Source organism: Neophocaena asiaeorientalis, unplaced genomic scaffold (genome assembly GCF_003031525.2).
Source record: "Neophocaena asiaeorientalis asiaeorientalis breed wild unplaced genomic scaffold, Neophocaena_asiaeorientalis_V1.1 scaffold53, whole genome shotgun sequence".
In the NCBI taxonomy this organism is placed as follows: Eukaryota; Metazoa; Chordata; class Mammalia; order Artiodactyla; family Phocoenidae; genus Neophocaena; species Neophocaena asiaeorientalis.
The window spans coordinates 90,528-118,379 of record NW_020174134.1 but is presented as its reverse complement, the minus strand read 5'-3'; the positions used below and the strand labels follow the sequence as shown (position 1 = coordinate 118,379).

Here is a 27,852-nt window from a genome sequence, read left to right as displayed (position 1 = left end):
GAAAATGCTGACCATAGTTAGGTCAGGACAAGACCAGTAAAGAGGAATAAGGGTCATGGTGTGTACTACATAAGAAATTCTGTTCTCTGTGGAAAGTCCTGGGGCAAAGCTGAGATAAAAACCCCGGTCTTCTGTGATGGGCCTCTGCCACTGACTGTTACTTGTCTGTCTGTTTTCAGGGTATATGCTATGTACAATTCCGTAAAGGGATCCTGCTCTGAGCCGGTTAGCTTCACCACCCACAGCTGCGCACCCGAGTGTCCTTTCCCGCCTAAGCTGGCACACAGGAGCAAAAGTTCACTAACCTTGCAGTGGAAGGTGGGTAGCACAAAGTGGCAGGAATATTCTGAAGTCTGTAGCCATTTGAAACGTTTATTTAGCAGTATTCCAGTTTGGTGATGGTGTTTCATTTTCTGCATAGTGACTATGTGAAACAAATTATAATGATATCAAAAGTTGCCATCTCTATAAAAATTGGGCAAAAGAATGGGAGAGGGAACTGTGAAATCAAGTTTTAGCTTTCTTTTCAGGGTCATGAGCAACACTTTATAAGTGATATAAATACTTAAGATACCTAAACGTCATCACTTTCTGATAGTTTAACTCATTGCAATAGACTTCTGAGGACTTGAGTAAAACATTTTTGTGAAGAAAGATTTAGAGATAAAGTAGGTTTACGGGTCCATTGGCTTCTTTCAGTGGTGACTCTGCAAAATTTCTAATATTTAAAACTGCCTAGAATGCTTAGTGTTCTAAACTACATTAAGGTTTCATTAATTTTGACTAATTAGGCCTTAGGTCAGTTAGGATTACTAATTATTTTTTTAACATCTGAATCATGTAGTTTTCATGAAATACAACTTTTTGGCTACAAATAACCCTTGTCAAAGAGAGGTCCTTAAAGTAGTTGACTTTATTGACTTTATCATAAGTCAATATCATTGACTTATCAGTCACAGTTGTGTGTTTGTAAGAAAATAGTAGGTTATGTTATCAATCTCTGTAGTAATTATTTCTGTATATTTATACTTTAAAATATAGTTCAAAATGTAAAATTTATAGAGGTAGAGATAATAAAGATTTGTGGTATTGGGGGAAAACACTGATGTGCAAATAAGATGACTAGGGAGATTCCTTATTGGTGAACAAATACTTTGTCCTTTTGTTCTTAGACCAGAGGGTCAAATTTATCTTGGGAGTTGATAAAAGCAGTTGAGAGTAGTGGTTAGCAACAAAGCATGGACTTCTGTAGACCCCTCTCGTAGCCAGTGGCCAACATTGAGTGTGTTATTTGGACAAAGGCAAAGTTGTAGAATCTGAACTATTTTATTTTCCTTCCTGGCTTCCAGGGATAATCCAGGTCAGTGATTCCCTGCCTTTTCAGAGTTTTAACACCCAACTGGTCATCATTGTTGAAGTCCTTGGAGCATATACATCCATTTTAAAATGTGTTCTGTATTTATACATATACGTATGTAAATATATCTTAAGGAATGAGTTAAAATCCATTTTGTTCGGAAAGTATAAGAAGTCTTAAAGATTACCAGAGGGACCCTGGGGTCTTATAAACCTCAAGTTGGGAATCACTGATACATACTCTGCTTAAAACCTGGATGAAATTCGGGCCTCAGGCAGACCAGCAACTTCAAGAAAAAGATTTCTTACTAGGAGGAAAATGTTTCACCATTTCTTTCTCCCTTTATTTAATTGTAAATCAGAAGCATATTATTGTTACATTCAGTTACGTGCAAACTTGAAAGTTCTGGATTCAGTTCAGTTTTCATGTTCTTAGGACAGATTTTCCAATAACGGTGCTCCAGTTAGGGGTACGAGGACAGGGCGACCATGCTCTGGCTGCCCCCCTGTCCTTGAAGCCACCAAGACACTGAGAGAGCTCAGGGCCCTCTAATGTCATCCAGTTAGCGCCAGGAGATAGGGCAACACAAACACCCGGGGCTGTGTCCCCACCCTCAAGGAATCAGGGACTCGGTGGTGGGGCAGGACATCAGAAAGGAATATATGAGCATCATAAATGTAGTTCTTACCTTAGAAATGGGTTCTCAGCTAAAACCTTGATTTTGTCCGTTATTTAGAACTTTAAATGTAACCCTATCCTTTCTCCCAAATCGAGCCCAGAAAAGCCTGAAATTACAGTTTAGTAGAACATACATCACTCACGTGTAATTGGGGCTTGGATCTCTAAGATTATGTGACTCAGAAGAAAGAAGGAGGAAGGAAGGAAAGGCCAGGGTGAAGAGTTTCTTTATTAATTAACTAATATTTACTGAGCCCTTGATGTTAATACATTTATTATTAACAATAATAATGCAACAGCTACTGTTTACTGACGGCTTCCTGTAACACCGGGGCAGTTTAGTTAGTGATTTACATATATTCTCCCAATTCCTTATCACACCCATCCATTCTTGGAATAAGAAACTAAGCATTGTTATTAAGCAACTTACGTCAGACCACTTGTGACAGACAGCCGAGAGGGGCTTCAGTGTAGCTCTGGTGACCTGGCTGCCTTTGCTGGGGTCAGGTCACCACATCCTATGGGGCCCTGGCTCTTTTCCTGGGAAGAGCCAGGCCCAGGTGCGTTTGTGCTTGGGAGACATCATCTTACTACCTTAGTGCTGTGAGTGACTCCACAGTAGCACCCCCTTCTGGCAGCTCTGACCCTACAAAGCACTCTTTTCTCCAGAGTTCTTTACTCCTCTTCCCATTGTCCAAAGCCTGCTTTCTCAGTAAAGCAGATCTCAGCATGCTTTTAGGAGGAAAGCAAATGATGAAACTTCTTTTTGCTAATATGCTAAGGGCTAATTGCCCCTGGTAATCTATCCAGGAGATCCTGGTTTTTCTCATTTTTAAAAAACAGGGCAACCTTAATGCCACAGAAGTCTTTCTAATCTTAAACTCTTAAAACAACAAAAACTGTATGGGGGAAGTTACAAAAATATGGACTTTAGACTCTTGAACCTAGGGTGGGTCAGCTTTATCTTATCAGACCCCAAACAGTGCCTCTGTTTCTCCCCTGTCTTTTTTCTCCTCCACCTTTGAATTTAACATGCCTCTTAAAAGTTTTATCCCCGGAGGAGGAAGTAAGGCACCATGTGAGTGTAAAGGTAGAGGTGGTGGGGAAGGTGGGCTTGGCTGTTCGTGGGGTACAATTTATTAATAGTGGGGCGCTCTCTACTAGTTGACTTGTATTAAAATTGGTTTTGTGATAATGTTTGAAGAAGCAAATACAGGAGGTATCCAGGGTTATCCCCTGCAGGGAGAGTACAGTACTAGCATGGACATTGTATTTGAACCAAGTGGAGAGCTCATAACTTTTAACTGTGAACAACTTTCTCTAATCTCATTTTATTTATTTATTTTTTTAGGCACCAATTGACAACGGTTCAAAAATCACCAACTACCTTTTAGAATGGGATGAGGTAATCATATTTTTATGTTCATCCATCTAAAACACCTTTTAAAAATGAAATTGCTGAACAAATGCCATTTTATTCTTTTTTGAAGATATGCTAAACACATGGAAAAAATAATGTAAGTAGAGAAAAATTTAAACCAATAGTTATTGACTGTGGAAAATGAAGATGGACTGAAGTGTAGTGAATTGTGCATTAAAATATATTTACGTGACTTATTTGCAAGGCATGCTACTGAAAGAAAAGACAGGATCTTATCTATTTTGGAGACCCTAGTGTCTGACCAAGAATTGACTTATTTGTTATCTTGAGTGCCCAGGGCCAGCCTGCATAGATGGTTTCCATAAGGTAAACCACACTGCAGCCTGGGAAGCCTAGTTTGTTTCTCCGTGGGAGCAGGGCAGGGGAGACGACAGCACCTGGAGGTCTCACCCACCTGCGAGCACCCTACTGGCTAGACCATCCTAGAAGGGGGGGGTGCCCCCTTTGCTGTTTCTGTCACCAGAGGCCTTGGATGGTATCCGTGGTGAAGTCTTCTTACACCCTAGGCCACTCTCTGCTGAATGGTGACCCCGTGCTTTCCTGGCCTCACTAACACTGCACAGAATCTCAGGCAGGAACACGGGATGCAGAAATTTTCTGTTTCTAAAAAGCAATGATACTATTCTTGTATATCTTAATTCCATTCATTCATTTACCTGTGTTTTATTCTCTTCCTGTGATCAAGCAAACAGACTAAGGATTTTACGAATGGGAAATGTTGACTTTGGAGAGTAATGCAAGTTAACTAGTCTTTGTGACTTAAATTTAGGGGCCCTGAAAGACTCAGAACACAGGCTTAGGCAAAAAACCACTTGTCAAGTATGGGAAAAATATTTTAACCAAATGTAAAATGAAAACGGATGAAATTCTCGTGACGAAATTTTGATGTGGGAAGGGGGCTTTTTGTCACTTTTTGCAGAAGCATATTTTCCCATCTGGGTTGCATCTGAACAGCTAGAGTTCCAAGTTACCAAAGACAATGATCTATTGTTCTTAGGGTCCTTGTGAGTAGTTCCTATGTACAGATTGGTGAAATCTCAGACTTAACCAGTATATTTTACAGATTAGGTGGATTTCATTTTAAGGCGGCTTGATTGGAAAGTGAAACCACCCCCTATGGCCCTTGTGGTTGAGGTTTTATATCAAGATAGAGTTTACCCAGTAAAGAGGAGCTTTTTTCCTCTCCATATCTTCTCAGAGCACTGGTGAGTGTGTGTGTGTGTGTGTGTGTGTGTGTGTGTGTGTGTGTGTTTGTTTGTGTCTCCTGTGTTTTTGGCTGCTTCTCTGTCTTGGACCATGGCTTAATAAGTTAAGTAAGGTCAGTGGGAAACCTCAAGAAAAACCCAGGTGCTGCAGGAAATAGTAATGGTGACTCAGTTGTTGGCCACCTTACCTTTGAATTTGACTTTAAAGTGTCCTGGCATGATGCTGGGAGGAAACATGCTACAGCCTCCCATGAAATGGAGAAGCTCTGTCTGATGATCATTTGTACTCAGTAGGACCCACTATGGACGAGTGACCACAGAATGTGAAGTTGTTTATTTTGGACCTTCTCCTGCCTTTCCCGTCGTTGCTCTCCTTCCATCTTGCCCTCGCTTCCATCCTAATTCTTCTGTCTTCCCCTTTCCTCTTCATATTCCCTCCCACCTTTGAATGTCTGTTGGTGTTGGTTCTGGTGAGCTTTCCTGGAAATTCCAGGCCTATTGACTATAGGCCTTTTGCCAACACAGGAATCCTTTTATGTCCTGCGGCTTAATATTCTTCAAGGAAGAAAATCAAATGTACAAACAGAGAACAACATCTGACCTGCAGAAAGTGAGAGCACGTGAGGTGCTGGCTCTCCCTCCAAAACCTTCTGCTGGTGGTGTCTGAGCCAGGTGCACCTGGTACAAGTCTCTTTCCAGACCGTGCCCTGGTGGAGTATGGTGGGGCAGGAGAACAGGAGGGGTGTTCAGCTGAAGTTCCTCCCCCCACGCCCAATCCTCTCCACAGCCAGAGCTCGCCTCTCCCAGCCATGCCCTCATGGCCTCTATGGCACCCAGGGGGCTGTAGAAACAAGCTTAAAGGGCAGAAAGGTGGGTGGGTGCACAAAGGAGCAGATCCCCGCCTGAGAAGGAAGCAGGTATTGTTCAGTCTCGAAGAAGCTTTTGTTCAGGAGTCTCACCCCGCCCCATTCCTGCTGTGGCACCTGGTCTGAGAATCACAGCTTGGGGTGAGGTGACCCCATCTACATACATGCCACCACGAATGTCTCATCCCATATTTTTATTATATCAGCCCTGGCTAGAGTTCCCAGAATTTATTCTTTTGCTCAATTTTGTTTTAAACATTTATTTCATTTATTTTTTTGGCTGCGTCAGGTCTTAGTTGCGGTACACAGGACCTTCATTGGGCACGCGGGCTCTTCGTTGTGGCACACAGGCTTCTCTCTAGTTGTAGCGTGCAGGTTTGCTTTCTGTAGTTGAGGTGCGGGCTCAGTAGTTGTGGCGCGCGGTCTTAGTCACCCTGTGGCATGCGGGATCTTAGTTCCCCGACCAGGGATTGAACCTGTGTCCCCTGCATTGGAAGGCGGATTCTTTGTCACTGGACCACCAGGACAGTCCCTCCTTTGCTCAAATTTTTAATCACCATTCCAATAAAATAATTAGTGTAGAATTCTGAAGGTGTTAGTAAACTAAGAGCACAGGGCCTCAAGTCCTACTGTCAAGTTTCTAGAAAAAGAACTTCATGAATAAAAGAGCAGAAGCAGAGAGGCCAGTGGGTACCTGGCCTTTATTTCTCCTACGACTGGGGATGCTGTGCTGAGTTGACCTTGGGAAAAGCCACCTTAAAATCAAGAGCTAACCGCCTGCTGGTCTCTGAAGGCAGGTGTGGCCCTAATGGGGAACAGAAAACAGAACCGTGAAGCACGGGGCGGGAAGCTGATACACCCTGACTCCTAAATTCATTGTCAATAATGTTCGCAGACTTCACTTGGGAATTACTCACTAATAGCTCTGCAAGAGGGCTGGATGCCTACTTTTCTCCGTGAGTAATTGTGCCTAGCCACTCCCATAATTTTTCCTTCACTGCAGGAAGTAACTGTGACTATGAGATGGTAATGAGCAACTAAAAATGGAACACACAGGTGTCACTGGCTTTTCAGCTATAGCCATCAGTTTCAGTTTTCTCCTGAAACAGATCAGTTTTCGTAACTTGGAAAGGTGTGGCCTTTCCTGGCCACATCCCTTTGTTGGGGTGACTCAGATAAGTGGTAGTGTGAGTTCTACTCTTAGATATTGTTTTAACGCGTGCTCTACAGAAATGCTAACTGGTGCTATTAGCAGCTAGCTCTCAGCACAAACGCAGGTCTCCTAAGATCTCACTGTGAACACGTGGCGTGGATTCATGCTTATGTGTTCAGTGACATGGTGTTCACCCAAAGAGAACTGGATTGTTTCTGCTTTGTCTCTAACTAGTCAAACAAATAATTTAACCTCCAAGTCTCAGCTTCTCCACTTGAAAAATAGCGTCTGTTATCTCACGGGTAGGTTAAAATCGAATGAGATAACTTGGACAATGACAGATTCTGTGTAATGAGTATTTCAGACCACCTAAGCACATTGATGTTAAGATCTGGGATAGGAAAAGTCAACAATTACAGAAGGAGTGTATGAAAGGAATATGAGATTTTTCTGTCAGGAACTTATGCAGGAGCCCTGAGGTTAATAGCTCTGGTTTGAACTAAATAAAGATGGATGTTAGTGCTATATATAGACGCTAATTTGCCATTAGCTTTGCTTCCAGACATGACATGTTGGGAATATACAAAAGAACCAGAAAAATAGTTTTGTGGGAATGTGACTAGTGGAGTTCCCGAGACTCTCCATCACATGTGACTCAGCTAGCCCAAAAAAGAATGTCACATTTGGCTTTCCTGGTGACATGAGTGAACGCAACTGTAGAACACAGCAGACCGCGAATGACATAAATACTGCAGAAGTCAAGGGGAGTATACTTTGAACTCGAACAGAAAAGGCCGGCACCAGGTAGAGCCCAGAAGCCCATGGGGAACCATTAGGCAGCCTGGCCCAGGCTCAGCAGCTCCACTGTAGAAACCTAGAGTAGGCGGCAGGCCCCAGACTGTCGCTTTGTGGGCATCTAGTTCCGGAGCAGCCAACCTAGCTCATAGAGAAAGAGCTGGCCCAGTAGGAGGTGCTTGGTTCCTGCTTTATTAATCAGATTCCTGTTTAACTTAGGCGTTAGCTATATTGATAATCTTTCAAAAGGCTTCTTGGCACGATTGAATTTGCATGTGGCTTTTCTGGTTAGACAGCCCTTCTTGGAAGAACCGTAGCATTGGCAAGCAGAGTGACTTACTGGCCTCACAGAGCGGATAAGGAGAGCCTCGCTGAGAGTGCAGCTGACGCTGTCTCTGAGGAGCCCTGCTGCCCGAGGCTGCATAGCCTGTTGTTCAGTGGAGAAAACTCGGAAGGCCAGTGCCTACTCCCCAGCCTGTCGCCGATGCCTGGCTGAAAGTCAGGGGAAGGTGCCGCTTGCCCAGGCCCACGAGCTCTTTGCCCATTCTCGGGGAGTGCCCTCTTGGAGATTGGAGAGTGGGGCCCCAGGTTCGTTTGTCATTTGTCCATCAAAACCCATATTTTACGTAAGGGCCAGATCAGTGACCTGGCAGAATGACAGTGTTTTGCCACATCACAGATCTTTACCATCTCCCTGTCAAAGGGTGGTTTCTGAGGTCCCAGGGAACAGCTTCCTCCACTACAGCCCCTATGGAAGGAAACTAGGCAAGGAAGGATTTACTAACTCAGAGAAGTCCATAGGTATCAAAGACAGAGCTGAGTTAAAAGGAGCCCTCTCTTTTAGGGACCCCAGACGTCTGCACACCGGAAGCAGATTCTCCGTGCTTTTTACCATTTGTCATGTGTACGGGAGGGGGTCATTATGTGTTAGGGCAGCAGACTTTGTGGGGAGCTTCCAGCTGAGGCTATATTACAGATGCGCATCTTGGTCCTTGGCGCCTAATTTATCAACTCGTCCTGCTTGTTGGTTGCCAGCTAGAGGATGGCCGCCTTGGGACTTGGCTAGGTGGGTGAACTGAGCCCATCCGTCCCTTGGTTCATCCCTCGTATAGGCAGCCTGCTCTAAAATCACCCCCTTCCCTTCACGGGGATAGTCTCAACGCATTGATCCTATCAGAGCACTCGACATCAGGTGAACCTCCGCATTTGGAGAGATATATAAGAACATTATGTTTGTTTGTTTTAAACCAGAGGAACATCCTTGGCTATTTCAGATAGCCAAGCCTCTCCCACTAATATAAAAAACTAGTGTGCCAGGGGATAAAATGCATGCAGTATTTATTTAGTGACATGCAGCCACAAACTACGCTATCCCCTTTTCTTACCTTAGAAAATTCCCCGGTGCCAGAGTGGTCAGTTAAATGAAAGAGGCATCACTGAGGGGAGAGTGAGGTTTGGTGCAAAGAACTTTGGAATCCACCCAGATGTGGAGTGTCCCCACCTCCCTGTTATGAACCTCTTCTTATATATGGCTATGCTGAACCCATACATGCTTTTATATCTCAAGCCAACATTTATATTTGATGTTGCCTAGGGTCGGCCAACGCTGGTACAACTTCTAAATATAGATGTACTAGCAGACTAAATCTTCGAGCCTGGTAGTAGTTCAGTTGGCCAGTGCAGCCTTATTTTTTTATTTGATTTATCGTTGATGTTTCTGACAGGTTGAGCTATGCTGTTACAGAGAGTGCCCAGCCCAGAATCACTCAGCCCATGTCTGGATCCAGCAGCCATGGGCCATGAGCACATGACACCTGACAACCAAATGCATGTTATTTATTTAGCAGGCAGTTATCAAACATGGTAAGAGCAGCTTGGGAAGGCAACAGGCATGGCTGTGAAAGAACCTGTAAGAGAAGGAGGTCAATAAATCAAGAAAACATCAGGAAGAGTGCAAGCCACATGACCACAGGGCACCCTGGTGTTGGCCATTCTCATTTTCTTGTGCCAGGGAGCAGGAAGGATCACTTCCAGTCTGTTAATCTGAAGGCAATTGAAAATATCAGCCAACTTCATCTCGTAGTACCAGTGTTGGAGATACCAGCTTCCAAGATTGTTAGTGCAGTCCAGGGGAATTGGAAATGTCAGCCAGAGAAACCACAGCAACCTCAGTCTACAGAATTACTCCTGGCAAGAAAATACTGTGGCCTGAATTAGTTGGAGTATGCGTGAGTTGTATGTATAGAATTGGCCATAGATGTGTTAAGTTCCTTAGCAGGAAACAAACCCATTTTAAGGATTCATCTTCCCAAGTGGTAAGGACAACGTTACGAAGATACTAAGTTTATAAAGAAGGAAAACAGATTTGAAAAAAATATTTTTGTTTGTTTTCAGTTACATAGTTTTACAAATTAACAACTACTTTTAAACATTTTAACTTTAAAAATTAGTTGGCATGTTATGAAATAAATACTTTTTATATACTTACATTCCATTTTTCAAATAGGCAGACCTATCTGTAAATTGATTTATCCCCTGGAACTTTATTCCATTATGTGTCATAAACAGATACCAAACAGGGTAGAAACACGATTATATGCGAAGGTCCTTTGAAAGGTTATTTAATTTGCTCACTCCTGAGGCTTTAGGCTATGCAGTACCTAAACTGCCCAAAGACCTTTGCATGTCTGTGTTTAAAAATATTCCCAGGGTTCTCTACAACTTTGGGGATAGCATTATTACAAATTTTAATTCTCTAAAATGTCACTCTGTAAAATGAAGTAACTGCATTGCCATTGATTAACAATTCTGGTTGATCTTTATCTTATAGGAATCTTGTTACATTTTTAGCTTCTACAGAAATAATTTTTAAGATCTATTCAGAGAGGCCTTACTTTGTTGGACGCTTTGAGGGGAAAAGCATGTGTTAAGTGCATGTAGAAAATAGAAGCCTTTATCCAGGCATACTTTAAACATTGGTTTTGAGTACGACCACGCACACTTCTGCTCCCTTACCTCCTGGCTATTTATAGTACAGGAGGAATTTATAAAAGTTTGCTGAAAAACTTCATATTATAGACATCTGTGGACATCAAAATAAATGACTGTAATATTGCATAACAAATTACCTCAAAACTTAATGCCTTAAAACAGTCACTTTCTTACCTCATGGATTCTGGGTTGGGAATTTGGACAGGGCACTGGAGGAGTAGCTAGCCTGTGTTCCACAATTTCTGGCGGTTCAGCTGGGAGGGCTCATTGGCTGGGAGCTGGAACCTTCTGGTGGGGTCCTCACTCAACAAATCTAGTGGTCACTGCTGGCTGCAGTGGGACCTCGTCTCAGGCTCCCTCAGAGCATGGCAGCCTCAGGGGAGTCAGAATTGCGGAAGTGAGCATTCCGGGGAAAAGACAGAAACTTCGTCATCTTTTCAGACCTCACCTTGGTAGTCACACAACTTCATTTCCACTCCATCTGTCAGTTACAGTCACGAGCCCACGCACATTCAAGGGAAAGCGTCATAGGCTTTGCTCCTCACTGGATGGAGAATCAAAGAACGTTTGGACATGTTTAAAATCGTCACCGTGTGACATAAAAGGTTCTCTTGACTCTCGTAGTCCATTCATCTTTTTCCCTTTATCTTTGTGTAGCACATACAGTGTTTTAGGTACTATGCCCTAAGACTTATATGCAAGGGCATGGACTTTGAAAGTACAGCATAATTCTTTTCCTACCCCTGCTCTCCTCTGAGTGTTCTGGGAAGAGGGGAAGGAAGACAGATGTGCCCCAGAGATGCAGTGGTAGGATGGGACTCAGACCCTGTGGCCAGCGCAGCTCGCTAGCCGACGGGGTGTGACTCAGCGGTGCACAAACCCGGCCCTTCTCACTAAACAGATGGGAGAGATTACTGCTGTTCCCTCAGTGATAAGGAAAGGGAACCCATGAGAAAAACCGCTTTCCTGCCAATTAATGTCTCTGCCTCATTGTTGTACTACATGTGTCCTCTTCCTTTGGGCGACTCACAGGAGGTCAGCAAAGTGCTCCCTCCCCCCTTTTTTGAGGGGATAATATATTTATAATCTTATTTAAGAGCTAATTTAAAATTTTAAACTAGATTAGAAAGAAAAATACTCAAGTAGGTAGTAAAAGGGCAGAAGATAAAATGAGAAAATAGAGAATATATTCCTTAAAGTATTTTAGACCTTTTATTTATCATTTATCCCCAAATTTCATTTTAAAGAGTGAAATAATGTTTGAGAATATCTTTGTCCCTGAAGTTTATATTAACTCATCTTGAAAAATGTTTCCAAGGGTGAGTCACTGTCTGCTGTGTAGCCACGTGGGTTACATTTTACACACTCCCCCATGCTTTCTTCTCTCACCCCTGCCTTTCTGAGGTTGGGTCCTTTCACAGTCTGGCGAAAAGTTGACATTCTTCAGAGTAAAGCAGGAACTTTGTAGGACCTAAAAGAACATCCGGACTCTGATTATTATTAGGGGTGGTAACCATATGTATGACCCTTCTGCAGAGGGAGTGAGGATGAGGATGGAGCAGGGACACATGTGGGTGGAGTATGTAGCTTTCTGACTGTGGTAAGGCTGCGACTCGCCCCCGAAGGTGGTGCCCCTGCTTCACTGTGCGAATCTAGGACTGAAAAGAAGCATTTGTTCACCAAGGACCAGATAAATGAGACATCCAGACTAGGCCCAGTGAACTCTGTGGTAAATAGAGTTGCAGTGGCATCAGGGAGTGGGCTGCCTGGTGGCATGGAGATTAAGCTGACCCAGTGGGGTCTAGGATGTAGATAATACGCAGTGTATTTTTGTTCAATGGTAAGAGAGGTGATAGAGGCAAAGCAGGGGACCTCAGGACTGGGGCTGGACTAATCTGATATACGCTGTGTTCGTGATTCAGCTGCTGGCAAATCGAGCACTTTTCAAGCAGTTTTAACCAGAATCGGAGGACAAGCACCCTGGACCCTGGGCAGAAAACAATTCCATTTGTCTCAACGCCCAGGCTGGCGAATGTGTGCTCTCAGGCTAGGTCTAGGTGCAGGATGATGGCAGATTAGCGAGAACTGTGAATTCATTTGAGCGAGAAGAGGAGCACAGATGAAAAAGGAAGCAGCTGGGTTTGTAATGCCTCACTCCCTGCCAAAGTGAGCACCTTGAGCTCTGTTAACACACAGTTGGTTTGTATTCCAAGATTTATTCACATTCTAGTAAAGATTAACCTTGTCCTTGAATGAACCCAGTGTGTGCAGTAGAAAAAATTATTTGGGCATGCCCAAGATTCTGAAATGGACACAAGTCGGGGAGCCCTGGAAATCTGCCCTTTTGGGCTTGTGGATACTGGCAGTAGCAAGTTAGTCCAGAACACGCTGGGGCTTCATGTCCAATGAGGTCAGTAGTCCAGTGGCTAGGTCTGCTCCAGGATGATCAAGGGTGTGGGCTTCCAGCCTCCTCTCACCTCTTTCTCTAGTTGGGGTGAAGTTTCTGTTGCCTTCTCTAGTTGGGGTGAAGTTTTTGTTGCTTCCCCGGGAGAACAGGAACTCAAGTGCTCATCTTAGGGAGGTTCTGATCCTGACTGCTCCCAGGCTGCACGTCCATCATCCCCCAAGATGCAGAATCAGGGTGCTACTGGGCATCCATACCTCAGATCTTGGAGACCAGCCAACTCCTAGACCTTTGGAACCCCCCTCTATGTAACACCCCACAAGTAGCCTAGCAGCAGTAGCTGACCAGGACAAGGCCTTGGCCACAGGTGTCCCTGCTGCCTGTGTTTGACCAGATTATTGATGGCAGTGGCCCTACAAAGTGTCGAGAGAGATTATGCATTTCCATTAGGACCATGTTTTAGTAGGAGATTTTGCATGAAGCTAACTTTAAATTATTAAAAAGTAAGTTGTCTTTCCAAGTAAAGCGGTTATGTCTCAGTAATCCTGTGTACTTTAAATTAGATTTTATTAAAAGAGGGAACATGCCATAAATTATAATATCTCAAAATCATTTGGAGCCACGCTACCTATCAAACATGGAAGTTGTGATTTACCATTTGTAAAACTTCAGACAGTAGTGGCTTGGACATATTTAATTTCTGATAAATAACGATAAATATTCACATTATCACTCCTGTCGTTTCTATCAATCTTTTAGCCTTCTAAAGCATTGTCTTTTTTTTTTAAACCCTATCCATTTCTGTCAACAAGAAGAGCTGCATAATATTTTATTTATAAATGCTATCTGCAACCTGAGATCACACTTGGTTTACAAACAGATTCTTTACATCGCCTGTACCTTTGAACGTGTACTTACTCTAATGCCCAAGACTAAAGCCATGTGAGAGCCTGGCCTGGGCTTTCACGGATGAGCAGGGGGACGCGGGAGCCATCCCACACTGGCGTTCTCCATCTTCACCTGCTAACCTCTCAGCCGTAGATTACCTCTGCACTGCAGCGACTCTTCTGAATATTAATTTCTTTCTTCTCAGATATCCCTTTTATATTAAACTCCATGTCATCCACGAGTATTTTCAAGCTTCTCATGTCCGAAATACTTCGTTAACCTACTCCCACCCCCCTTTTTTTGTTTTATACTCAGTGACTTCTAAAAATTCACCAATAAGCTTTACTTTTATAACTCTGTGACATAGTTGTACTCTTACCCCCTTCAGCTTCTACAAATACTGTTCCTAAAACTTGATTCTGAAGTTCCAACAACTCTGGGTCATTCTCTGTCTTCCTGAGGTCCATGCACATAGTTGTATATCTTGGAAGGTATTAAGATGGAAAATTTGGCGTGATTTATCTAAGCAAGTTGGAGTTCATTTAGTAATTGTTCTTGATACTGAAGTAGAAAAAAAATTTTTTAATGTTAGCAATATAGGAAAACATCTTGAAGGTCACAGAATGCCTCTGTCCCCATTCTTTAGTGAGCCCCAGTGCTCTGGCCCCTTAAAATAAAAGTCTAGTTTCCATCATTGATGCCTCCCCACTCTTTTTTTCTCATTTAAACCACAGCCCGGTTTTCACCAAAGTAAAGCAAATCAACCTAGTAAGGAACAGGCTGCTTTTATTTACTGGCTGTAGTTCTAAGCACGAGAAATGGGCAAAGGAGACCAAACAAAGAAATAGGAAAAATGAGGCATTGAAGGGGAGCCAACATTGGGTTTGGAAGGGATGAGGCTTCCGTGGCAGCAGGATGTGCCTTTCTTGCACTGTTTACTCTGAGCTCAGAAATAGTGGAGGAAAGAAGGTAGATCACGCTACTGCCTGAAATGGATACAGAACATACCAGGGCATGCAGCGCATAGAGTGTAATCAGACACTGGATGTAAGTATGCAAATGTATGCGTAAACGGGTTTTCTGTGCATAAATTGTCTGCAGCAACCTTAACACTCAAGGTTAAAGTAAGCATAAGGGCGTGATTTGCAAGTCACAGGGTGACTTTGCTAAAGTAGCCTCTGAAAGACGTTATGTTTGACTGCCTGCCCACTCCACTCCCCATTTTCCATAGTTGCACCTGAATGTACTTTGAACCCTTGATAAAATGAACTTTGGATCTTAAGGACTGTTGGGGCTTCTACTCCCTTCCTTGGAAAAGGGGTACCACCTTGCTTGTGAGGGGAGAGTTGGGAAGAGTTTGAGGATGAATGTGGCACAGTGGTTTTTAATCTGTTCAACCTAGTGATACTTCAAGCTAGTTGTATATTTATTTTTAACTAGACTTCACCTGGAATGTTTCTTTCAGTAGTAAGCATTTGGAGGCCTGCTTTAAGGAAGGAAATGCTTAAATTTGCTTAGGAGAAAAATGTGCTTTCTTTGTTTTTTTATGTAATAAATTGAGAATTTCAAGCATTCCTGGAAGTCCTGGGCCCGCTGTCTGATTAAAATGCTAATTCATCCAGTGTTAGCATGTGGTTTTCTTTTGCATAAACATAGATAAAATACTGTGGATTATGGGTATGAAATATTCTAGAAAACTGCCGATGTGAGTATTCCATGGTACAGCATAGATATGTTTTTGTTTTTGTTTTCTTACTTCTATTAAGAGAACCCACTGGAGTGTTTTCTTTTTCCTTCGAGGAGTTTGAAGCATCATGTAAGGCTAGGAATGCATTAAAATATGTTTCCAGCCTCATAAGAAACTTAAGAATGACTGTAATACGTATAGATGGAGTGTTTGTCAGACATTCAGTTCAACTCTGCAAGCCTTGACAGAACTCCCAGATTGTCCAGAGCACTGCCTTGAGGAGACCAGATGTGGACAAGATGAGTCAAAGGCATGCGCCCAGTATTTAGGGATGAGTAGACAAACAGCTCACTAGCCAGAATGTACACGTGTGGGCTTGGGGGCTGCCACAAGGCGGGAGAGGAGAGAGAAGACCAGGGAGGACTTTCTGTGGCTTGCAGAGCTGCGTAGCCTGGTCCTCAGGTGCTGGGCCATCTGGGGGTGGCTGTGCAGCTCCAGAGTTAGCCATCCTGTGAGGCTGCAGACTCACTCCTATGAGTCAGATCAGGCAGTTTGACCAAGTAAGGAAGAAGATCTGAGAAATTGTGATCCTTAACTTGAGCACTGCCTTGTGCCTGAAAGGGCCTCTTTTATTTTGTTGACGAAATACCACAAGGACCATGCATTATCCCTCTCAGTAACACAACTTTCTGTAGTGCTTTTGTGTTAGGGATGGCATTTCACTGTAGAGCACTTTTCCTTCTCTTGGTTTTGTCCATCCAAACTAGGAAATTAAACAGTTGTTCAAAATACTCCTTCATTCTCTTATTATGTTTTTTTAAACTTCTTTGCATTGTTTCGCTGTTTCAGGGAAAAAGAAACAGTGGTTTCAGACAGTGCTTCTTTGGGAGCCAAAAACACTGCAAATTGACAAAGCTGTGTCCGGCAATGGGGTACACATTCAGGCTGGCTGCTCGGAATGACATTGGCACCAGGTATGGCGTTTCCTGGTCCTCATGCCTTTAAGCGTCTGTGTGGTGTTTCTGAGTCTTCTGTCACGTTGCCAAAAGGCGCAAGGTCGCCTGCTGCCTCCACACCGAACCAGTTAGAGATTTTCTGAAAGGGAATCCTAATCAGAGGCTAGAAAGCCCCTTCTGAGGTGATAAATGCCACTGTGTGGCCTCTTTGCAGCCTTGCAGGCTGTAATGCAAAGGCCCACTAGGGGTCTCTGAGAATCAGGAGGAAGGTAACTACAGATTTTGAAAGGAATCCTCTGGGGGCTTTATTTTTTTCAGATTGTGTGCCTTTTCCTTCCATCACTTTAGCAAGCTGCTCATTCAGTTGCCTTTTTTCAACTATGTCTGAGTGTTTGCTGATACAAAGAAAGAGTTGCTGGGCCGTCCATTGTTGTCAAGCCCGGGCAGATATTCACAGGAGTGGAGAAAATCTGGACTGGGTAGGACACACGGCTTGCCTCCAAGCTGCTAGAGAAAGGCAAGAACAGGTTCATGGTGAAGCATCAATGGATTAAAGGTGCTCTGAAAACACCGTATTTCAGTTGTACTTCTTGGGTAACTGTTGATTAAGGGAAAAATCTTTTTCTTTATCACTGATTGTTGAAAATCTTCTTAAAGGTTCAGCACACCATTGGTCCCAACCGTTTTTCCAGCCTAAAGAACTCCTTAAGACCACAAGGTTTACAGCCCTCCTTCCCTACCCATGATAGCCATTGTATTTTTAGCCATTGTATTTAGATAGGTTGAACGGTCATAATGATAAAGGCTTCTACAGTTCAAGAATTTGTAAGTGAACTAGAGGCATCTACAAACATTTGGAAAAGAGCACCATATATATTTGTAAAACATTTATTTTATCAGTAGACAGTTATTTGCTCTCACATGGATTTGAAGCCTCCTTGGTAGCTGTGGCTCATAGCTTGTCACCATCACCACTGTGCTGTGCTTTCTCCTGGGTGCTTTCGGGGGGAAGTAAATTTTTAAATCTATTGCCCTGTAACATGGCATGCTTTTCTAGTAGCAGACCTAAGCAGAGCAGTGCAGGGGGCGGTGGGGTGGATTGGGGCAAATTGAAGTTGTGGTAGGGAGTATCACATAAAGGATCCATGCCTTCCTTTGCTCAATGAACCTGTCAGGCCCCAGACTTTCCCACCCAAGCAAGTTGCGCAGCAGGTAGGCTTAATCCCTGCTCTTTTGAAATGCCGAGACCCCTCCCGTGCTCCTAAACGTGTCTCACCGGGTCTGTTTCTCTCCAGTGGGTATAGCCAAGAGGTGGTGTGCTACACATTAGGAAACATTCCTCAGATGCCCTCTGCACCAAGACTTGTTCGAGCTGGGGTCACATGGGTCACATTGCAGTGGAATAAACCAGAAGGCTGTTCACCTGAGGAAGTAGTCACCTACACCTTGGAAATCCAGGAGGACGAAAACGTAAGTCTGGCACATTTTATACCCTTGTGTGTGTTCGATAAAGTCAGTTTTATCATAACTACAGGATGCACTGGTGAAATTAGATTCGCTGCCTAAATTTGAAACCAAGCTCTTAATTTCTACCACTGTAACCACTAGCAGAAACCTGGCCTTCCCACAGTCTTCCCCATCCAAGTAGATGGCATCCCCGTGCTTTCATTTGCGGAAGCCAGAAACCCGTGGGCTCTTCCCTGACTTCATACATAGTCAGTCAGCAAATCCTTTCAAAGCTCCCTTCAAAAGTTACCCAGAAGGGCTTCCCTGGTGGCGCAGTGGTTGAGAGTCCGCCTGCCGATGCAGGGGACGCGGGTTCGTGCCCCGGTCCGGGAAGATCCCACGTGCCGCGGAGCGGCTAGGCCCGTGAGCCATGGCCGCTGAGCCTGCGCGTCCGGAGCCTGTGCTCCGCAACGGGAGAGGCCACAGCAGTGAGAGGCCCGCGTACCTCAAAAAAAAGAGGCCCGCGTACTGCAAAAAAAAAAAGTTACCCAGAAATCTGACCGTTTCTCAGCATCTGCACAGCTACTACACTTTTTGAACCACCATCATCTCGCCCCTGGGTTATTGGAATGGCCTCTTAAGAATTTTCCCTACTTTCATCCTCACTACACTACAGTCTGTTCTCCGCACGAAGCCAGAGTGATCCTGTTAAATACAAATACGGTCATGTCAGTGCTCTGCTCAGAAGCCCTCCCATCTCAGTGCCTTCCCTTCTCTTCCAGAGGAAAAGCCAGTGCTCTTACAGTGCTTTCCAGGTCCTCCACATTCAGGGTCTTCGTTCCTGCCCTTGTTCCTGCCACTGTAGTCTCACTGAGCGTACCAGCTGTGCCGTCCCGCCCCACCTTTGCAGTTCTGGTGCCCTCTGGCTCTCATGCCCCTTCCGATATCTTTGAGTTACTTCCCTCATTTCCTTCAGGTCTCTTCTCACATGTCACTTCTTTGGACGACCCTTTCCTGACCACCCTGTAAAACAACACTGTCCGGGAGAAGTTTCTGTGATGATGGAAATGTTCTGTATTGTGTGCTGTCCAATAAGATGGTGCCTAGCCACACGTGGCTGCTGAGCCCTTGAAATGTGGCTGTAAGCCCAAGGAACGGAATTTTTAATCGTATTTCATTTAACTTGGAGGAGCCATATGTGGCTGCCTTAAGGAGCCTGCAGAGCTGGCCTTCCCACAGCCTTCCCCATCCAAGTAGATGGCATCCCCATGCTTTCATTTGGAAGCAGTGCTTCCTAGCTCCACCACTCCGTCCTCTTACCCAGCTTTACTTTCGTCTCATAGCACTTAACACCACACAGCATGCTTCATGTTTGTCTGTAGGTTTTTTTGTTAACTGCTTTCTCTGGCTATTATGTCAGTTTCTGATGGGCAAGACTTACTCTGTTCTTGGGCAGTGCTAAACCCCTAGAGCGGAAGAGAGCCTGATGCATAGAAGGTGCTCCGAGATGAATGCGTGGGTGGATGGATGGATGTGTGCGTGACTGAGAATATTATTGAATGAATTCTGTACAGTCAGCTTTCAGTAGGATACTTATCCCGTTGAAGGGTTATGTCTTCCCCATCCAAGCTCTGCTTTCCCCCTTGTCCAGAAGAGGACACTGTGTTAGAAACCCCAGCCAGTGGATTGCATAGCACGTTGCAGCTTGACAGCGAGGATCTCCGTACAAGAGCCTTTTTTCATGACAACATTGTTAGATAATTTTTTTAACTACATAAGCTTCGTTAATTTGGTGGTTAAATTCATTGTTTAAAATGCTTATTGAGTAACCAGAAAAATTTGCTCCGTGAGAAAAGTATATGGTGACATCTATTCCAAAGCAAATTTACACTCTCTCAAAGAGAGAACATTGTTTTCATTCAAATTAGTGTTAGTCTCCCAATAAGAGTACCCAGATCCAGGACAAATTATGATGTGATAGAGTTAAATTTTTCCTAAAGCACCGTGGGATTCTGGCCCTCTTTCTGGTGTAGCTGCCACACTTCTGGCCCGCTGGTGATGCTGGAAGGAGGCAATATAAAAATCCTACAGACAAGGTATTTAATGCCCAGATTTTACGATACTGATGTTTCTTTCTGGCTTTGCCTTTTCAGGATAACCTTTTCCACCCAAAATACACTGGAGAGGATTTAACCTGTACTGTGAAAAATCTCAAAAGAAGCACACAGTATAAGTTCAGGGTAAGTCAGTCATTTTGGTACCTGAACTGCTTAAAAATGAAGCTGTTTTATGTTTCATCCCTTGACCATTTTAAATCTCCTGTACAGGTTAAAAGATTTTTAAGTTCGCTGCACTTTACACTTTTAAGGTAACATCTGTAAAATACACACCCAACTTTAATTTTAAAACCCACTTTTGAGAAAGAAACCTGTTGCCGTAATGTGCTGTAATAAATTGCATCACAGCGTGGCCAGATGCCCTTGCCTGGGAAGACCCAAACCAGGTGCCCAGCGCACCTGTCTCTCACCTGCACGTCACACCTTTCCATTCACAGTTTCTTCTTTTAATCAGATTTCCCTTTTCTCCGTCGCCCTTTGCTCTTTTGCCCATTTTCTTTTTCTCAGCCGTTTTCCTTTTGCTCTTCTGTTACCCACCCCCTCCCCACTTGGGCTCTGCGTCGGGCGACGTTGCGTTGAATCAACTCCTTGCGACCTCCTTAGGAGAGAAGGGAACAGCAGGCTGCCTTGTGTGCTGCCCGCTGTGTGTTGATTCTAGCACAGCGCGGTGTTTTCTAGTGTGACAGTGTGCCTTCTGGAGAGATGTGGTTGTCTTCTGATTCCCCCTTTCCTTCTCTGAATTTGTGAGCCAAACCATGTTATTTAACACGTAGTAGTCACTCAGTAAATAGTTGTCGGATTATCCAGTGGCATGTGTAACTATTGAAGGAAAATGATAGTTTTTGATATTTTTAAAAATCCTTGTTACTCGATGCTGGCTATGAGATCATAGGTATACTGCTAGCATTTCTCCACAAGGTGGCATTGCCCTACTCCTAAATAAGCAAGGTTATTTTTATCTGCTTTTCCTCCATGTTTTCCTTCCACAAAACACTGTGAACTGGGTGGTGACATACTAGTTTTGTTTTGTCTTCTTGAAAGGGTAAAAATATCTTTGGCTAAAACCTACCTTGTTATTTTATTTTTAATTGTTAATGGCTAAACTGTATAGAAAATAAGTACTCCATTAAAGAAACACTTAAAATTAGTAGTTTGAGACTGTGAGAGAGAGAGAGAGAGAAAGAGAATATGTGAGTGTGTCTGTCTGTGTGAGTTTATGGATACCTCGATCTTGCCATATTGAAAGTCACTACTGTTTTAAGACCTGATATCTAAAGCACATTAATGTTTTTTCGGTTGTGTTATAGCTGACTGCTTCTAATATGGAAGGGAAAAGCTGCCCAAGTGAAGTTTTGGTTTGTACGACGAGTCCTGACAGGCCTGGACCTCCTACAAGACCCCTCATTAAAGGACCAGTTACATCTCATGGTTTTAGTGTTAAATGGGGTATGTTTTGTTGCTGTTGCTGCTGCTGTTTTTTTGACAGGTTTTTTAAAACTTGATTAATTTCAGTAGTGACAAACCAATAAACAAACAAATCATATTATTTGAGGGAGTTTTACACGTTTGAAATATATGTATGAGAAACATCCTGAGAATTCTACAAACTCGTAAAATTGACAGTTGTAAGAGCATTTCATTTACTTTATGATTTTCCTGTAAGACACATTTTTTTCTCCTATAGTTTTAATGTATTATTGATTTGAATGTGGTAATCTCTGAATATATTTCATTCTTCAATAGCTTGCCCTTAAAAATGTAGCAATATTTAATATAAAAATTGATTTATAAACTTAGTATTAAAAATAAATTTCAAAATTTAGGTAAGTCATATTAAATTTTACAGGAGTTTAAGTTACAGTGAATTAGGAAGACTAGTTGTTGTTGTTTGTATATCTTTGGAAGTCTTGGAATTCAGGAGGTTTTCGTATTGAAGTTCATCATGGTATTTGTGGGGATCTGGTAGAGGATTTTGTGGCTCACCTGCTGCATGGATTATTTCAGCGAAATGAATGCCATTAGAATGTTGATAAACATTTGCAGCTGTATGTGAAACATAATATGTATGATTATCACTAATGTCATACAATAATAGTAACTACCAAACAGGCAAAAAAAAAAAAAAAATAGAAATCTACAATAAGATTTTACCTGGCAGTCAAGTAATGTAAAGGGAATTTAAAACATTATTAAATTGTTACTGGAGACCAACCACTGAGACATATAACTGCTTCAAGTTCTGTGGTAATTTTGAGGCAGAATTATTCCCTAGAAGATGGTACGATTAAGAGAAACAAAAAATCTAGGTGTGCTTTTTGCCAGATCTAAAGCTTTTATTCTCAGAATATCCTAGAAAGTTCCGTCAACACTGAGTATTTACTTTCATTAGCCATATGCTATATTTTAATTATTGCTGTAAATATCTATCACCGAAGTTTGCATACATTAATGGAAATAACAGGTGAAAGGAGACGGGAATTAAAGTTTCTAAATCTATATGAGTAACCTGAGGGTATATCTAAAATACAGAGGTGGCCAACTGATAGTAGAAGCAAATTCTGTGTAGGCTTGCAAAAAGGTATTTTCCTGCTCAGAAAAGAAAACTCTTGCAGGCACCGAGTTAGCAGCAGACAGATATGATACCTAAGGCGCACAGGGCTCTAGTAACAAGCCGGAACCTCCTCCTCAAACCGGCTCTTTGGTACAGGTTCTTATTGATCCACAGCTCTGGTTTTATATTAGGTTCATGTGGGATACAAAGTTTGCTTAGTAGCAAACTGTGATGGAACAGATTTGTTGTATTCTGATCTTTTATTTTGTCAATAAGTTTTGCACCTCCCTTTTCTTCCCTCTCCGTCTCTCACTGATGATGTAAGTGAAATAAAAAAAGGATAAAGTAATTTTTAAAAAGAAATATATGTATATTTTGTCTTATATAAAAACCATCAAATATTGAAGAGCAGGCTTCAGAATCTCAAAATAAATAAATGAGCATAACTCTTAGAAAAATAACTCCATATTTTGAGTTTTGTTCATGTTTAAATAAGTGCTAACATTTTTGACATTTCTAGCTCTACGCTTTGATAATCAGAAGGTTTTGTGGTGTTTTTGTTTCTTTTGTTTTTTGAGAAAGGAGTTGGGTGAAATAATATATTAATTATTGTGCCTTTTGGTTGAATCCAGAATTTAGACAGTATATTATATGATTCTGTGTGTTCTAATAATATTTACTAACAAAAATCAATACACTTTTATAACTAATAAGGCATTTGCTTACTTTCCAGATCCTCCAAAGGACAACGGTGGTTCAGAAATACTCAAGTACTTGCTAGAGATTACTGATGGAAATTCTGAAGGTGAAGTTTGTAGAAATTGTTTTTGTTCAAGTCCTGTTTTCTAATAAGATAAACATTTGTATAATAATAGCGGACAGTCATTAATTCTATTGATAGAGGTACTACAATAAACAAGCCTTAATCACATATTGACAGTTTTTTCTTTCAAACACAGCATCGGGGATCAGAGTCTGCTTGAAATGTACGTCTTTGTCGTTTTTAAAATTTTCTGTCATTTCTTTAAACCGGAGGTCCCAATTAATAGAATAAATATGTTTTTTATCTCTCTTGGCACGCTTTCTCTAGAAATTCTTATAAGCAGAGAAAGTGTCAGAAGCAATCAGCAGGAAGGATAAATTGGAGACAGCAAATGAGCTTGGTGCACAAAGGATGACAAAATATAGTATTGCTGTGGCTACTGACAAGTGTCACACTTTGTAACAAGTTCAGAAAATGTCTTCATTTTTGTTGTGATTTCTGAGTCATATTATTTCTTCATTACTAGTCAGACGAGGTGAATTAAAGTGGGACAGTGTTACAGATCAGATTCTCTTTATAGTGTCTTTTAAAAACTTCTTAGATCTTCTTTCTGATAAAATTTATTAGGCTTTAATAGAAAAAAGTATAGTCATCCGAACTTTAAAAATGACACCCATCTCACCACTCTAATAATCCCTGTAACTTAAATTTTTTTTTAAAAAGTGATGCATATGGGAAAAAAGGAAAGAGTTAACAGCAGCTTTCACGAACAAGCAATGCAGGTGTGTGTGGCTTGCTTTTTATTCTGTGCCACGATAGCCACCTGGAGTGTTTTGTTTTTCATGTCAGTTGGGCCCTATTTTAAGCTGAAAAACATGAAAATGCTTTGAGATGGGCGCAGCTGTTCTTAACATAAAATCACATTCTATGCTAAACATCTGACCTAGGAGAGAAGTCACAGATGTGCGGTGGCTTATCGTGAAAACTTAAATATATTTTGAATTTTTGTGGCTCTCTTGACCACTGGTGACAGATCAAAAGTAGATGCCATCTGTACCTAAAAGTTAACAACTTTGCCAGTGCGTGACATCAATGATTAATTGAATCTGCTCGGTAGTCCTTGTTCCCAGTTGCCTTTTCAGTGCAGGTTGTTTGATTGGTAATGTCAGGATGACTGTCTCTAATATTCCCCATTGTCATATGGCCCTAGTGCATGTGGCTTCATTGTAAATCTGACCTAATAAGCAGCTGAGGGCATTTGTGGAAGTTAGTAACTATCATGGAACAGGGTAAAAGTATTTTCCCTAAAACAACTGCATGGAGTAAAGGCCTCCTTTAAAATAGTCTGCTGGAAACATTGTGTTAGTGGGAGCAAGACAGAGGAGGATAAACATCCCAGATTTGTGGGGCGGGCAGGCCGTCAGTCGAAGCATGCCCAGTGCTCTTCACCTGGTGGCATCAGCTTCACCCAGGCCCCTCCAGTGGCTCTGCTTGCTTGCTTTATTCCAGAGAAGTGGTCAGATAACCTGGGTCACACTGAATGTTTCATTTTTAATGTCACTCCCTCAGGTGTTTTTGTCTTTTAAGTGGGGCTCCATGGAGACAGCAGGCCTTTTACCCAAAGGACTTGGTCTGTATGGGGAGGGGGAGATTTCACTCACTGTGACCTCCAGGCAGATAAGAGCCAGGAGAAACTCTTCAGTGGTGCCCTGGTCTGACCAGGAACCTTGTGGCCAAGCAGCCTTCCCCCTGCCCAGCTGGCCTCAGGGGCTTCTCACACCATTACCACTTCCTAGCTTGCTCAACACCATCCGCTGTCTCCTGCTGCGGGGCAAACTACAGATTTCGTGTGCTTTCCAGCATCCCAACCTCACAGTCAGCAAACGTAATCATGGTGATATTAAGTAGTCTAGCCAGCAGTACTAAGTATTAAAAATGACTCCATGTTATTTTAGTATTTAACTTTGTAAAGGAGATGGAAAGAGGGCACTGTGGCTGTTTAGGAAAAAAGAAAGAATAGGAGATGCTGGTTTTCATGGAAACCACTTAGAGCTTTTGCTTATCAGGAATGGTTGGTACTGTTACGTTTTTACAAAAGGCATAATCTCATACACGGGTCTTGTTTTGCAGCGAGTCAGTGGGAAGTGGCCTACAGTGGGTCGGCTACAGAGTACACTTTCACCCACTTGAAACCAGGCACTTTGTACAAACTCCGAGCATGCTGCATAAGTACTGGTGGACACAGTCAGGTTGGTTTTGTTTCAGTATAAAAGTAAACATCTTTGGTCCAACTCAGACAACCCATCTATAACATCAGAATACATTGCTGTTTAAAAATGTATCTTGGTAATGCAGCCTGCCATGGTATCACGTCATGAATTCAGAGTTTTCCGAATTGTGCTTTAGTGGGTATAAAAAGATAGACCCAAATGATTCTCAACTGAATTGTGCTGCTTTCCAAGTACATCCCTCACTTAATTTCTCAGAAGACTTTGGCATGATCACCTGACAGTTGAAAATTGAGGGTGGTCTGCAATTTGCATTAGCTAATAAATAAGGGGGTGAACCTCAGTTATTGCAATGATAGAAAAGCGTAGAATTTAGAGCAAAAAAAGATATGGCCTCCAGCACAGCTTTTCTTGTACCACATCTGGCAGTTTTGTGAAAATGAGAGACACACCTTCCTTGAGATACTTTGCTGCCATCTGCTGGAAAATTATTGTAAAAGCCAATAAATCTATGATGACTGAGCTGAAAGGCACCTCCTGTGATTACGCAGTGCCCAACCTACACATCTGTAGGCAGCAGCAGTTCTCTTGCTCTTTCTTTTTTTTAAATTGAAGTATAATTGACTTACAGTATTACATAAGTTTCAGGTCCACAACATAATGACAATATTTTTATACATCACAAAAGGATCACCACCATTGTCTACAATTTATATGAGCTTAGACCAACCATTCAACACGTCAGGAAACTTGGTTTCAACTTCACAGTGTTCTCATAGGCTCAAAACAACATAACATGTACACATGAAGTGCTCTAGAAATGAGATATCAGTAGTTATTATCTAGATGGTGTTAACATTCAGAAAGTGAGTGAGAGGCAATATGGTAAAAGATGTTTTCATTGTAGAGATATTTAACACTGTGGTTTTGAAACCATTAGTATTGAGAGAGAGTGCACGCGCAGTGGTGGCTTATAACCTTGTTACCCTGTACTGGGTTGACTTTTCAAAAGAACACCTGCCATTAGGTGCTGAATTTTGCCACTCAGCCCACCTCTGATGTCGTTTTATGTTTATTTTCTTTCCCCCCCAAGGATAGTGGTACTGTGATGTCTAGACTGTCCATATAGACAGAATTCTGAGGTAAAAAAAAGGTCCACCTAGACGAGGTTTATGCGGTGCCTCCCAGGGTGGGGATGTCCACATCAAAGCTACAGGTGATCAGCGAGTTCCTCTTACATGCGAGGTACTGCACAAGCCTGCACAGAAGCGGCAGCGCGGCTTGAATGCTTAAGTACATCTCCTCTGCACCTCGTCTCCTCAGGAGGGAGGCTGAATTTGGTTGAGCTGCATAGGTCTACCATGCTCCTCCTGTCTCAAAAAGGGGTCAGTTTCCATACGACCAGGCTTACACAACCAGATCCTGCAAAAAAGAAGGCCTGCTGATTTTAGTATTAACAGAACCTGCTGGTTAATGTCAGACTCAGTTGATTAATATTGACTTTATTTGCTTTTCTGCTCTGTATGTGGATGGTTGGCCATTTATGGCACCATTTAAGAACTTCATCCAGCTGTTGTTTTGTGCTCTCTTCTGTCCTCGTGAAGGGTCTCTAATTTTTGTTTAAAGGAAAATAACCGTGTGCTTAGGATACACAACACTCAGAAAGTCAGCCTACAAATCTGACATCAGAAATCATTATTTTTACCAGTGCTGTATGCAGTATATGTCCATACTTAAAACAAACACATACACACACACACACACACACACACACACCACAGAGACGAAGATCTTATTGCATAAAAAGTGTAAACATTCAATGTGTAACCCTCTTTGGAAGCATTTGCAGGTATGGGGTGGAATTTGCTTGGTATATAGAGCTCTAATAAATTCAAAGTAACTAAGAGATGATTCTCTCCTGTATTTCTCCTGCAGTGTTCTGAAAGTCTCCCTGTTCGCACACTAAGCATTGCACCAGGTCAGTGTCGCCCACCGAGGGTTTTGGGTAGACCAAAGCACAAAGAAGTCCACTTAGAGTGGGGTGAGTGAACACATCTTCACGTTGCCAATTTGGACAAGTGGAGATTGAGTTTAAGACTTCATGCTTTGTAATCAAGTTCCAGGTCTTCCTTCTGAAAACCATATTTGTTTCTATTGAAAATGCCCATATTCTGTTCAATGTACATGGGCTTGGGTTTGTATTCTCGCCACGTTGTCACTCACCCTCCTATATTCCTGTTGGTGCCACACGTGCTGTTCATCCTCTACCCTCAGAGGGCACTTTTATAGAAAATGTTTCAGAGCAGCCAGTCTTTTCAGGAATTTT

The 27,852-nt window shown here is 42.5% G+C and overlaps 1 protein-coding gene across 2 annotated transcripts in view; it reads left to right on the top strand.

The window, feature by feature from the left end:
- FNDC3B (fibronectin type III domain containing 3B) overlaps positions 1 to 27,852 on the top strand; it is a 244,498-nt gene that overhangs the window by 164,156 nt on the left and 52,490 nt on the right. Inside the window, exons 8-17 of one of the 2 annotated variants that reach the window (XM_024754770.1) lie at positions 180 to 318; positions 3,387 to 3,440; positions 16,315 to 16,439; positions 17,717 to 17,891; positions 20,021 to 20,107; positions 21,292 to 21,430; positions 23,269 to 23,340; positions 23,495 to 23,521; positions 25,429 to 25,547; positions 27,462 to 27,567. In XM_024754770.1, the coding sequence (XP_024610538.1) occupies positions 180 to 318; positions 3,387 to 3,440; positions 16,315 to 16,439; positions 17,717 to 17,891; positions 20,021 to 20,107; positions 21,292 to 21,430; positions 23,269 to 23,340; positions 23,495 to 23,521; positions 25,429 to 25,547; positions 27,462 to 27,567 (1,043 nt within the window). The remainder of the gene's footprint in view (positions 1 to 179; positions 319 to 3,386; positions 3,441 to 16,314; positions 16,440 to 17,716; positions 17,892 to 20,020; positions 20,108 to 21,291; positions 21,431 to 23,268; positions 23,341 to 23,494; positions 23,522 to 25,428; positions 25,548 to 27,461; positions 27,568 to 27,852) is intronic. The other variant, XM_024754771.1, reaches the window with a different exon arrangement.